At 45.2% G+C, this 14,264-nt stretch overlaps 1 protein-coding gene across 1 annotated transcript in view; it reads left to right on the top strand.

Moving 5' to 3' along the window:
* Positions 1-14,264, top strand: part of MTUS2 (microtubule associated scaffold protein 2) — a 288,663-nt gene that overhangs the window by 265,014 nt on the left and 9,385 nt on the right. Inside the window, exons 9-11 of the mRNA XM_077806292.1 lie at positions 4,646-4,751; positions 9,631-9,704; positions 13,069-13,167. Of these exons, the coding sequence (XP_077662418.1) occupies positions 4,646-4,751; positions 9,631-9,704; positions 13,069-13,167 (279 nt within the window). The remainder of the gene's footprint in view (positions 1-4,645; positions 4,752-9,630; positions 9,705-13,068; positions 13,168-14,264) is intronic.

A 14,264-nucleotide genomic window follows, 5' to 3' on the forward strand; every position in this document is an offset into this window, starting at 1 on the left:
GGTAGCGGTGGCTGGAGCCCCGGGGCCCTTTAAAGAAAAAGTTGGGAAGAGGCAGGGCCTTAAATCCCCGGGCCCTTTACATCTTGATTTAAAGGGCCCGGGGCTCCAGCTGTGGTAGTGGCGGCTGGGAGCCCCGGGCCCTTTAAATCACCCCCGACCTACCAGCTGCAGAGGCGGCTGGGAGCCCCGGGGCTCGGGGGCGATTTAAAGGGCCCAGGCTCCAGCTGCCGCTACCGCAGCGGAGCCCCGGGCCCTTTAAATTACTGAGGAGACTGCTGCCCAAGCCCTGGGGTAGCGGCAGCTGGGCTCCATCGGGGATTTAAAGGGCCCTGGGGCTCCAGCCGCCGTTACCACCCCTGCCTTTTAAATTCCCTCTGGAGCCCCGCCGCCACTATCCTAGGGCTTCGGTAGCAGGGCACTACCCTAGGGCTTCTTCACCTGTGCCTCCTCCCCGCCAGGAGTGTGGGGCTGCTCCGTCCCCCAGGCACCCTCCCCTGCTGAGCCACCTGTCTGGCTCAGTTTGCTGAAGCCCCTGCAGTCTGGTTCCCTAGGCCCTGGTGCACAATGCTAGGGCTTAACCCCTTCCTGCCCATGCTGTAGCCAAGGGACAGGAGGCGGCTGGGTTATGTCGGTGGCCAGCTGCAGGCTGGAGGTGTTAGCTGCCTTTCCACACTGTATGGGCAGGAATGGACAAGCTGTTTCCAGCCACAGGGTAGCTGCAGTGGGTGGGGAGAGAAAGAGATGAGCTCTGCAAAGACATGGGCCAGATCAAACCACCTCTCCCCTCCCCCCACGGCTGGAAGCAGCTCCTGTCCCTTCCTTCCCACACAGTGCTGAAAGGCTGCTACAGTCCACATTCTGGTTTGAACCCTGGCTGAAATCTGGGGACTGGGAGCATGTGACCTGGCATGCCCCACACGTGTTCCCTCGGGAAGATGCGGCACCCGGTACTAGGAGAGGCGGCTCCATCTCAGAGGCCCAGCCAAGCATGGAGGGCAGAGGGCACAGGCAGGGAGGGTCAGGAAGGGTCAGGTCGGTGGGTCACCCCCACAACCCCGTGTAAGAGAGGTGTATGGGAGTGTGTGGGTGTCACCTCTCTCCGTGTGAACCATAAAGCCTTAAAAATAAGAAGGTAAATAAAAAGAATCCAAGTACGCAGTATTTCTTTTAACAGGGGCTCAATCAACTTGATGTTAATTTGAACATTTGTACTGCATAGTTCTGGCTGATTGCCATTGAACTCTCTTGAATACAAGTAATTTTACCAGATGTCCTGTATTCAGCATAGGAAATATGGTCACCGTGGTCAAGGTTGCGACCCAGTGGACTGGGTGTCCCTAAGCCTCTGACAGCTAGAAGCTGGGACTGGATGACAGGGGATGGATCACTCGACAGTTGCCATCTTCTGTTCAATCCCTCTGAAGCATCTGGCATTGGCAGCTGTCAGAAGACAGGTCTTCTGAACCACTGATCTGGCCCCACATGGCCATTCTTATGTTCTTACGGCTTATAACTCCTTTGGGAGGTAGTTGTTACAGATGGAAAAACGAGGTTAGGTGACTTTGTCAAGATTAATGAGTGAGTCAGTGGTAGACCTGAGATTAGAACCCAGGAGATCTGATGCCATGTGCGAAAGAATCGACCTACTATGAAAAGGGGCAGAGGAGGCCACAGTGGGAGAACAACGGGAGCCAGAAGGAAAATGGGTATGGAGTCAGAAGTGTAGGCTGTGCAAATCCGTGGAGAAATTTTTGAAAACTAGCTTTTTGGCTTCATTGAGCGGGAACCTGCCGGTGAAGCTGGTGGTGAGAGGAACTCTGCTCCTGTTTCCTAGATCTCAAAAGATTAGGGATTTAGCATCGTCATTCCGATGGAGTGTTGTTCATACAGAAAGCAAGTAAGGCATGAAAAAAGATTTAAGCAAGCACAAGGTAAAGAATTCTGGCAGTGCTTCAGAGGTGTTGATAGGCTGACATACAAACAAAGAGAATATACATACTAGGGGAAGGGGTTGATGGTATTCATACACATTACCAGCCAGGGCCTGCTCCAGGCACCAGCTTTCCAAGCAGGTGCTTGGGGTGGCATTGAGAATGGGGCAGCAGTCCGTGTCCCGCGGCGGCAATTCAGCAGCAGCTCTGCCGCGTGCAGCGGCAATTCGGCGGCGACTGCTTGGGGCAGCAAAATTGGTAGAGCTGCCCCTGTTACCAGCTCACTAAGCCACCCAGCCCTCTACTCACTCACACTTTAGAGCTCATCTCAGCAACTAAATCCCACTTTGTTTTCTGAATAATTCTTAACTATAGCACCGTCTCTTCTTGTTATCATTTAAGACAAGTTTGTATAATTTCAAATTCCAAACTAAATGTATATTTTTCATTCTAAATGTAAATTTATCTAATTTAATTAGAAATGTGGCAGCTAATGGCTGAGCTAACTTAGATATTTTGAATGATTAAATGTAGTAAAACATTTATTCTTATCTACACTAGTTCTGTGGCTCTGTCTTTGTTCTCTAATCTAACATTGTGTAAATAAAACAGCTGTGTGCATGAAGCAACTTCACAGTGAACAGCTGTTTCACTCTAAAAAATACAATTGGTATACCACATTACAAAACAACACAAGAGAATATGTTTGATTAGGGAATGTGATCATTATAACTCACAAAGCCCAGAAGAGCAAGTGACTTATATAGTCCTTTATATATGGCAATCAGAAAATTACTCTGAAGGAGCCTGGAGGGCCCAGGAAATTGGAAATGGGATACAGATCTTTTCAGCATTAGGTCATTGGGTCAATAGTGGCAAGGACTCATTCCCATCTGATGTTTTTGCATTGGCCTGCTCCGATGTGAGTTGATGGTTCTAGTCCATTTCTATTAGGACAGTTGTCCAAATCAACAGAAACCACCACCGCAACTGATACTACATGGCACCATTGTAGACTAAGATTTGAGCAAGCATGGAGACCAAACAAAGAGGCAGTTCCTCCAGCTCCAGGTTGGAACGATTTGGAGAAGTTTATCTTGTCACAGCCTGTGATGTGTCTGTTCCATAGAGATGCCAGGTGCATCAGTCTCCAGGGGTGCCAACCTGGCACCTTTCAAGAACACTAACTGTACTCAAAATATAAAGTGGAGGGGAAAGCCACCTGTAAAAGAGATTGAAATGATTCCAGTGTCTTATGTGGTAGATTAATTGTCTGATCAGCGCTGTCACAAGAAACAATGTAGTTGTAGAATCTTTGCGATAGTTAATCAGAATGAGAGAGTGACTATTTGTCACCGGACAAGTATGAATGAATATTCAAAAGGCTGAGGCTGTTTTACGTGATTTTTTTATGAGCATTGTGTTTTGATAACAGCTACATGACACAATTCCATTATATTTGACTTGATGCCCATCTCTGGTGCTAAGAATGAATCTCAGCTAAATTAAGAGGTTTTAATCCTATGTGATTTATTCAGACAAAACTCCCATTAGTCTTATTTATATATATTTATTCTTTATTGTCATTATCATATCAAAAATAAACCAGTGTGTGATCCACCAATGGGAGCTGAAGAATAAAGTGCACTTTGTTGAACCACTTCTTAATATATTCACCTCCTTGCCTATTTAGCAACTGGATTGGCCTAATGTTGCAGTCAAGTAATTCTATATTCTCACTCCTGGGTCTCATGGACATAACAAGAAAAATTTGGAATCTGGCTATATCTTACCCACAAGCCCTATAATAAAAGATGTGAAGGAACGATCCATTGTCACGCCTTACACAAAACCAGCAGTTGTGTTATCTGAATGTAGGCAGTGGAAAGGTTTGCTGGTCTATATATTATCATGTAGCTTTTGTCATTGTTTGCATCTGACTGAAATAACAGGAAAGCTTTCAGTGATCAGTAAGAGAAGAAGAAGGGAAACTTTCTGATTTGAGGGGCATCTCAATCATTTATTTTTGCACCAAGTTGAAAATGCGTGTGCTTATATTAACAGAGTGTATCAGTGATTTACTGGGATTGGATTAATAAGCATATGAGCATTTTAGCTGGGAATAGGAGTTTGTAATGATGATTCTCTAAATAATTATTGTTCAATTAACAAATTATATTTGCCGTTAGCTATTATTTTCGCTGTTTTTCTATAAATAAATGCTAAATCTTTTTGGCATCTTCCATTGAGGTTAATTCAAGGTCTTAAAATAAAAATAATTGTAGTAGAATACTATGAAGGGCAATAAACCCAGGATATCTTGGAATTGGATCTGTTTATCAGATCATATGGGAGAGTCTGATTTGTTAATAACATTTCAGTTTATGGGCTGCTGAGGTTTCCGAACACATAAATGGCCTTGACAAATGAAAGGTTTTCAGCCTGTGTTTTTTTTTTTTTAATTACTACTATTGTTACCATTAAGTTGCAAGAGCGGCAAAGCAGGCTGCAGTGGCCACATGCCGTCACTCGGGGAGTCATAACACACTTTCTGCAATTAATCATTACACTCGGTAACGTAAGAACTGTTGCACTCAATCCATGTCATCTGTAATTTTCCACGTCCCTGGTGTTTTCTGATAGTTCCTCCTGTTGGTGCTTCATAGCACTAATATTTTTCTGTCCATAACTTCATTTTGTTGTCTTTTGAACAGGTGGAAGATATTTCAGCCACTCACGAAGCTGCAATGTTAGAGATAGAAAACAATCATACAGTTGCCATTGCAGTACTCCAGGATGAGCATGGCAACAAAGTTCAAGGTAATCCTGAGACACTTATACATACGGAACCATCCTAGTCCTAAAGTTGGGAATGCTGTGAGATAGGCTTGAAGCTCCTCAATCCCCATCAGATGACAAAATCACAGTTGACCGATAACCCTGGCCCTCTAACTTTGGACTGAATTCTCTCTATGTAGTTGCACTGTAGGGAGGTGATAAAGGGAGGAAACAATATTCCACAATGAAACCCTATAAACCTTCATCGGCTGTCTTTGCTGCCAAGGACGAGAGCAGAAAAGCACCTCAGTACATGCATAATGCTTAAGATAGGGGTTGACTAGAAAAGGCAGAACCCATGCCTTTTGATTGCTTAGTATACCCCGACATCCACTCCAGAACACAGGAGGACTCCAGTCACTCTTAATGGAAACATCATTGTTGTACACATTTAAAATTAGACTGAACTCACTCATAAATACAGGGCAGGGAATAACTCTGCACTTTAGAGTCAGTGCTGCAATGGGCAGAGGTTTGATTTTGCCAGGTGTAAGTTAAGGGCTATTGCTATGGGCGCCAGCGTTGTAGAATGGCTGCTCCCCAACACCTTCCCCTTCCTGGTCAACCACTATTGAAATGCAGACCTTACGCACACATTGTCACTGCAGAGAGGCTCCCGGCAGGCACATAGAATCCAGCCCAGTGTAGTCACCAATTCCTGCCCTTCGTTTTGTAAAACTGCGTGCCAGCTTTTCTATTACACCAGGGGCTTTGATGAGAATAATATCATAAGCCTACATTAGTGGCCAGTTCTAGGGAATTTATACTGATTGATGCGGCGTATAATAGGTACCTACAGTATGTGCAAATGATTTTGACCCCTGAATAATGAAAGGACAGTTGTTTTTATGGCAGCATGGTTACAGCCTTAAACTAGACATGTCACTGCTAATGTCAAGCTGGACCCTGCAAGGTGACACCTGCCCTCTGCTCTCTGGGGGTTAGTGAGAATTGAGAGGTACTGGGGACCATGCACAGTCAGGCCCTTCGTGAAATGAAATGTTAGTTTTAGCCAATAGTCTTAGGCTGTGAAGGATGGTGAGCATTAACCGTGGAGACAAAAGAAATTAAACGGCTGCGTTGGAGAGTGCAGCCGTGATATGATTTAAAATGAAGACCCTGGTGCTAATGGTGTTGTATATAAGCCCACCAGTGAGTAGCGTTAAACACCTATAAAGGGAGCTAAAAAAGGAAGCGGTTAGTGCTCCAGTGCATTTCAGACCGAAATACTGCATGGGAGGAACCCTTCACTCAGATTGGAAGGAACTGTCATGCTGTGATCAGCAAACTGTGAACAACTTCAGGCCTGATCCCACCAGGTGCTGAGCACTCAACTTCCCATAGCTTCACTTGGCGGCTCTCTGCACCACTCAGGATCTCACAGTATGAGAAGTCTGCATTATGCCAAATGAGATTCAAATGCATGACTCCCTTTGAAGTCACAGGGAGCTGCATAGTTGCAATTGAGAGCTGAATTCTGTCTGTATTGGTGATATTCCCAGGTAATGGAGATCCAGAACTTAGGGTAAAATTTTCAAAAATGTTCATTGTCTTAGAAGCCTACATCCCATTGTCAGGAAAGATATAGATACTTTGAAGCCTAAACTTCATTGAAAGTCAATAGGAATTAGGTTTCCGAGACCTGCATTTTAAAGATATGTAGATGTTGCTCCGATCAGCACTGTAATACCTTGAGACTTAGGAACCAAAGTCTCATTTTCAAAAGTGACTGAGGCATTTAGGAACTTAAGTCCCCTTGACTTTCACTTTTGAAAATGAGATTTAAGCTCCAAAATAACTTAGGCCTTGCAGTGCTGAGCAGAGCAACACCTAAATACCTTTTAAAATCTGGACCTAAATCTCTTTGGAAAATAGACATATGCTTCTTAGTCACTTAGACACTTATGAAAATTTTACCCTCAATCCTATGCCTTATTGTTGTGTGTCCATGTGATCTGATCAGACAATCAGAACACAGGCACTTCAGAATAAAACACAAAACACATCAATTTTCTTGTGTGGATTGATATGCAGTGGGTACCACTCTCTCTTACACACACACAAACAAACACCGGATGCCTAATATTTAAATAACTATGTAACGGCATGGCACCCCACCTCTCTCAAGCACCCCTTCTGATTGGGTGTGTCTGCTGTCTTTAAATAGTCCTGGCCCTAGTATCAGGCCGTACCCCCAGGGCTTCCTGCCTGGAGGCAATAGTTTCGCCCTCATAGTCTATTCTGGTTCCTAGCTCCCCAGCTGGGCCACTAAGTAGTTCAGTTCCCCTTCTGGGGGTTTATTGCTGTCCGATTGTAGGCCAGTTCCACAGTAGCTATGGGTGGGGAATGTCTGGTCCACCCGCTACTCCGGGTCCCAGCCCAGGGACCATAAGAATAGCATACACATGCCATCATGTCTCTTTAATTACACTGCTTTCAGTTCCCTGGGCCACTTCCCCACAACCCCAGCCTTCACCAAAGCTTCATCCTTACCTCATGACTCATCTAATTTCAGGCCCAGCAGCCAGGCAGGAGCTTTTCCTCGCTCCCCTGGTCCCTGCAAGCACTGAGCTGTCTATGGTATTGCAGTTCCCTCTGACCAGCCAGGAACAACATCTGCACTTCTGTATCTCCCTGGTTCTCAGCCAGGGTTCGCATACCCCTGGGGGGCATGCAGACATCTTCCAGAGGGTACATCAGCTCATCTAGATATTTGCCTGTGTTACAGCAGGCTACATAAAAAGCACTAGCGAAGTCAGTACAAACTAAAATTTCGTACGGACAATGAGTTGTTTATACTGCTCTATATACTGTACACTGAGATATACATACAATATTTATATTTCAATTGATTTATTTTATAATTCTATGTAAGAAAATAATTCTATGTAAGACTATGATTTAGTCATGGGTATTTTTAGTAAAAGTCAGGGACAGGTCACGGGCAATAAGCAAAAATTCATGGCCTGTGACCTGTCCATGACTTATACTAAAAGTACCTGTGATTAAATCTTGGGGGGGGGGTGCTGCTGGGGGACATCCATGGGGGCCACTGCTAGGGGGGAGCCGGAAGGGCTGCTGGTGGGGAAAGGGGGGGCACCCAGGGCCTGCAACACCAGCTGTCCGGGACCGTGGACTGCAGCTGCTCCAGATGGCCAGCCAGGGACCGCTGCTGGGGGCCACGGACCATGGCTGCTCTGTCCAGCTGCCCGGGGACCGCTGCTGTGGCCAGTGGACCATGGCTGCTCCAGGACTGCTGCCGGGGGCCACAGTAGCAGCAGCTGATATGGGTGTTCCCAGGGCTGCTCCAGCAGCAGCTGATGTGGCCCTGGGGCCACACTGGCCCCTGAAGAAGTCACAGAGATCATGCAAAGTCTTGGATTCCATGACTTCCATGACCTCTCTGTGACAGACACAGAGTCAAATTATATGGTAAAAATGAGAAAGTAAGCAATTTTTCAGTGATAGTGTTCTGTGACACTTTTGTATTTTTGTCTGATTTTGTAAGCAAGTAGTTTTTAAGAGAGGTGAAACTTGGGGGTACGCAAGACAAATCAGACTCTTGAAAGGGGTAGTCGCCTGGAACGGCTGAGAGCCACTGCTCTAGCTCCAGCAAGGAACTGTCTCTGGAGCGTCTTTTATATGGCCCTTTTATATGGCTTCTTTTATATTCTGATTGGCTGTTTCCCCTGCAGCCATTCTAGGCTGCTTGGAGGAGTCCTCTACTGCTCCTTTCCTGGGATGGGTGTGGCAGGACGCCGAAGCCTCTAGCAAGGGATGTCTTGGCCTAGTGCACCCTATACCACTGTACTAGATTTTTCTATTACATTCCTGAATTAAGTAATATTGCTTAGGTTTGTGCTCAGCCTTTTAGAAACACAATTCAGAATCTACTCTATGTTAGTTGAACTCTGCAACCTGTTTCCTCATCCTATAGACAGAAAATAATTTGATATCTTTTAAAATTATTATTCCTTTTGAAAACAAAACTCTTCCCTGACTGAGGATATTTTTAACTACTCAACTACTTTATTTTTCAGTGATGGAACTCCAGTGTTACTGTTGAGGCATGTGCTGTCAGAATTTTTGTGGGTTCTTCTCATAGCACAGGTTTCAAGTACCCTCTTGTGGATGAAAATGGCATTGCACCAGTTAAATTGTAATGTACTCCAAGCATTCATGAACAAGGCTGATCGGAGAGAGCTGATTTTATTTATTCAATCACAGTTTGCTACAATTGGTTTAGTTCTTAAACTTTAATCTACTTCTGATTATTAAATCATAGTTGGGTGACTTATTCCAATAATTATAAAAAGAATCATATAATACTTATATAGTACTTTATGATCTTCAAAGTACAACATGCTCATTAATTAATTAACCCTCCCAGTATTTCTGTGAAGAATCCTAGGTAAATATTCTTACACACATTTTTGCAGATGGGGACCTGGACACATACAAGAGATTTAAGGCCCAAACTTAATATTGTCCATTCATTCAGTGTACCTCAGTTTTTGATGCATGCCTAGAAATATTAAGGGCCTGGTTTTCAGAGGTCTGAGCGCCCACCATTCCAGTCAGACTCAGTGAGAGCTGTGTGTTCTCAGTACCTCTGATTACAAGGCCCTCAGAAATGGAGGCACGCAAAATCAGTGGATGCTTTTGAAAATTTAGGCTTTTGTGATTTGCCCATGGCCATGAAGTGAGTTATTGCCTGGCTCCTAGGCCCTGCTCAGTCCACTAGAGCTGCCTTCCTAATAAAGTTTGGTTCATGATAGGGAAGATAAATGTACTCGCTGTCCATGATTCATACTGTTTCTTAGAGCCATTTAGCAATGTAATGTTTGTGGATTTTCCCTAGAACTGATGTCTGCCCACGAACTGGAAAAGAAAGAATTGGAAGAGAGTTTTGAAAAACTGCGGCTGTCACTCCAGGTTAATACTTTTGTTATGTCCAAAGCCCAATGATGCTGCAAAACTGGTCATTATGATAGCACTTTAGTGACATGGAATTCTTTCAGCCGGTCTAAGGGCTGCTGTATAGTTACTGCCCCCTAACTGTACAGCATTTTCTCAGTAAGGCAGTCCCCCCCACACGGATGGGTTCTGGATGTCTGATTTGCAACATGACCATGCCAATAGTTCTCAATAACTATAGTATGTGAATCCCGGCACTCTGATTGGCTAATTGCTGTTATTAGTCAATCCGAGTTTAGGGATTTGCATAATTACTGTATGATGATTTTTAAAGGACTGTCCAGCAATTATGCACATTTTATCTGTGCTGATTGGCTAACCCCTCTGCTCTGCTTGGCTCTTGTGCTCATTCTTTTCAAGCTGTATGCTAGCTACAAAGATGCCTCCTCAGCTTCTCTCCCTCCAGTGGAAGCAGCAAAATGCTAAATGTGCCTGAAGGAGAAGAGGGAAAACCCCAAAAGCAAAGAAATTGCAGCTGGGGAAATAGATTTTAAGAATTTTTTTAAAAAATGTTTTGATTCATTTGCCTTCTTCAGGCCCATCTTGCTCCCAGCCAAGTGAATGGGAGCAAAATCTAGCTTTCCTCATCCATCCCAGCTGGACTCTTGTCCTCACAATAGTTTTATATACCAATTTGTAAAATCTCCCCTTTGGGTTCTGCAGCTCTAATCTGTCACTTGCACTGTCCTGTCTCTGTTTGCCTGGCACAATTTCTCCCCATAATGACCAGCTGAAAATCAGATCAACTTGGAATGGGTATAGCGAAATTCAGCTTTCTGTTCTCTAGACTGAGATCGAAATCCACCAGGAGAAAGTGTGTCCCTGTGATGCATGCTAAATGTGCAGCTCTTGTATGAACAAGTAAAGGTGCCATGTTAAATGGTGTTAGCGCTGCTTGTTTATCTAGTCAAAGACTAATTTTGCTTTTCAAAAAACAAGTAACTTGCACGATTCCACACAGCTATTGCAGCAGCATTGACTGTGTAGCTATAGAATTGAAAATTCTATCAGTGGTTCTATTATTCGGTGCAATAAACTACATTAATGGAAGGTTATGGTTAAGATTTTACGCAGACAAAAGACAGAACTTCAAAATGATTGGCCTCCACAGCAACTGCAGCTTTTGCAGATGCTGTACGTAAGGTAGGAATATTAAAATCTTGACCTATTAATGCGCCATTTTAATACAATCACTTTTCTGATCAGATTGTTTCTCAAATCATTGGTCCCCTCCTGTGTATCTTGCTCACTTACAAAAACAAGATTTCCTTGCTATCGTGCAAAGTTATCCACAGGCCACAATCAGGAACTCTGTGCTCATCTTGAGGCAGAGCTATAACTGTTAAATAATGCACCTGCATGAGTACTGAAACTTCCAAGACAGTGGTTCCCTGAGGTTAACATTTAAAATCCTTTATTCCATAAAGTAATTAAAGAGACTAGCTACAGCAGTAGGATCAATAGCACCTACATGTTTCAGTCTGAAGCCTTCACCAGGATCAAAAGTACATTGAGTGTCTCTTGAATCCCATCACTGGGCTAGGTGAGTTGTTTTATAAACTGTAGTATTGTTTTAGTGCTGCAGAGCTAATGCCGTGATGAAAGAGTAAGCTGGATTCTGTTCTGCCTCATACATCATCATCAAAAGAGTTACCTACATTCTGACTGCAGAATCTCTGTCACTGATAATGATGCAAGAGGCAAAAAGAACACAGCGTAGTTTTCAGATCCCAAGTTAAATTTTCTAGCAAGGCAAAGGAAGAAGAGTTGCAAGCAGATCCTTTGTTACTTGACTCCACAATCCTTAATTCTCCACCTCATCGTTTTCCTCACGAAGATGGCGGAGATCCCAGATGCTGCTAAAGCTGATGGATAGCAGCTCTGCAACTATTCTGAACCAAGCTGCTGGGCTGAGAGGGAATTATTTTCCCCTAACCCATCTGATGCCTCCTAGCAAAGCCCATTTATTTGGGCTTTAGCATTTGGTCCTTAGAGTGCTGTGAACAACCCCCTTTCATCTTAGTGGAGTGTTAACTCTGAAACATAATGATGACAGTCCAAAGTCAATCATGTTAGCTCTTTCCAGAGGTGGCACTGGGGGGAGGGAGGCTTGCAAGGGCTATAGCCACCCCAAAATTTGTCTTAGCCTCCTACAGCCACCCCTCCCAGGGCAAAGGTTAAATGTTATGCAGCTACTTCTCAGCTGCTGCTGGCAGCAGTGCTGCCTTCAGAGCTGGGTGCCCGGCCAACAGCCACCACTCTCTGGCCACCCAGCTCTGAAGGTAGTGCCGTCACCAGCAGCAGTGCAGAAGTAAGCCCAGACAGGAGGCCGGGAGGCCTGAGAGCAGCCCCTGGCCTGTGTCCCCGTCTGCCGGGGCACGCCACTCAGGGCAGGTGGAGGATCCACGGTTCCCCACAGCGGCCTGGACTGACCCACTCCATCCCATGCTCCTGGGCCCTGCCACCATGGTTGCTGCTCTCTGAGGGCTCTGCCAGCCCTGGAGCCAGGTCGGCTGCAAGCAGTCGAAGGGTGGTGGGGAGCTGAGGAAGAGCTGCAACCCTGGGGCCCCAAGCAACAACAGCAAGAGGAGAAGAGGGGGGAGTGGCATGGCCCCTCAAACCATGGCACCAGCCAGCGCATCAGCTGCTTTGCACTGCCTGGCTCTGGCTTCCGGCCTCCGACCTGGCCTGGGGAACGGGGCCCCAAGGGGGAAGGAGGAGGGGGGACCAGAACTTACCTGAGGAGGAACAGGGGGTGTGGCCTTGTGGTGATGTGGGGTGCAGCCCCACAATTTTCTGTGTAGCCCACCTCAGCCTCCCCACTGGGAAGAAACTGGCACCGCTCCTGACTCTTTCACTGCTTATCATTTTAGCCGAGGCTTCTAGCTGCTCTGAAGCTTGGGATTGTGAGCAGTATTTGAGTACCTCCCCACGCTGATCCCTGAGGAGCACTAACCTTGTAGAGGTTATCTGCTTCATGTGTATGATACAAACATGCCTGTCCTTCAAAGCAAGTGGACTGGGTCTCACAGAGCCAAAAGGGCTGGGATGTCTTAGCTTGATACAGTTTTAGAAGCAGCTGTTGGTGGCCAATTTAAGCTAACCAGATGATTAATCTCCGGTTCTCCACGTGAAATCCTGATTCTGTTAGTTACCAAGTTATCAAAATCTCCACTGTGAGTTTGAGTGATTTCATGTAAAAATGTCCCCTCGCAGTAGCTTCTAAGCCCTTCTACTCAGTTCCCCCATGTACTTTGGCAGTGGTGGGAAATGATTTGCATCATTAGAGCCTAATGGTTTTTTTATTTGTCATTAATTGCAGGACCAAGTAGATACGCTCACCTTCCAGAGCCATTCTCTGAGGGACAAGGCAAAGCGATTTGAAGAGGCTTTAAAGAAAAACACTGAAGAGCAACTAGAGGTAGCTAACAACCTTAATATACATTTTAAAAACAGCAGGACCTGCTTGTATAATGGCCCACATTTGTATTGGTAGATTATTAGCAAAGGAAATCTCAGCTCAAATGGGCCCAAACCAAAGCTCTGGATCCTGAGCTTTGTAGGGGGGATTGGAATCTACATGTGGCTCTGGATACAAAGCTCTCCCACTCTCTCTTATTACTGGGTCATTTTATCCATCCATTTCTGGTTTTGCTTCATTTTGTCTATTTCTCACTTGCTTCTGTAGTTCTGTTTCTTGGGCTTTTTCTCTGGCTCCCTCCATTACTTTTTAGTACCCCCAATCCTCTCTCTCTTCTCCCCTCTGTGGTGTTTCTCCTACCTCTTCACATCTTTTCATATTAATGTGTCTCTCCCCCTCACCCTGCTGGGATTCTTTGCTATCCGTCCTCATTTTTCCTGTAATGGACTGTCTGGCCCAGGGGATATCACAGGAGAGGTTTATTCCATCAACATCCTGTTCAAAATATGACAAAGCGGTAGAATCCCTAAAGCTGGTGGTCGAAATGAAGTCCATTATTAGCAGACTCTGTAGGAAATTGGACCTAATGAAGACCATTTTCTAACGTTGGGCCCCACATACCTTTTGAGAATGCAGAACTCCCTGCTTTCTAGCGTCTTTCTAGAACTTTCCATGGGCTAGATTGAGGTCAGCGCCTGCTTTTGTCCATCCGAGCAGCCAAACAACTGGGGTATGAGGGTGAACTTGCCCTCTTAGAGCAAAATGTGTGTAAAGGATCAGATTCTGTTCTGAGGTACACTGCTGTAAATCCGGAGTATTGACACCAGCGACAGTGGAGCGAGTTGTACCTTTGTAAAGTCGAAGTAACTGAAGTCATTGGTGTTACTCTGGATTCCATTCAGTGTAACTGAGAAAAAAGTGTGGGCCAATACTGCTTTGGTAAATTGAACCCTAGCCCCCGAACTTCAGAGATATTAAGCTGGAAAGGGGAGTATCTTTGTGTCCCGATTCACTGTCTTTCTCCCCTCTGGGACTTTAATCTTTATGAATAGTTCACCTGTTTTGCCACATACACCACAGACAGCGTGATCCGTTAT

Source organism: Eretmochelys imbricata, chromosome 1, assembly GCF_965152235.1.
Source record: "Eretmochelys imbricata isolate rEreImb1 chromosome 1, rEreImb1.hap1, whole genome shotgun sequence".
NCBI classification, from domain to species: Eukaryota; Metazoa; Chordata; order Testudines; family Cheloniidae; genus Eretmochelys; species Eretmochelys imbricata.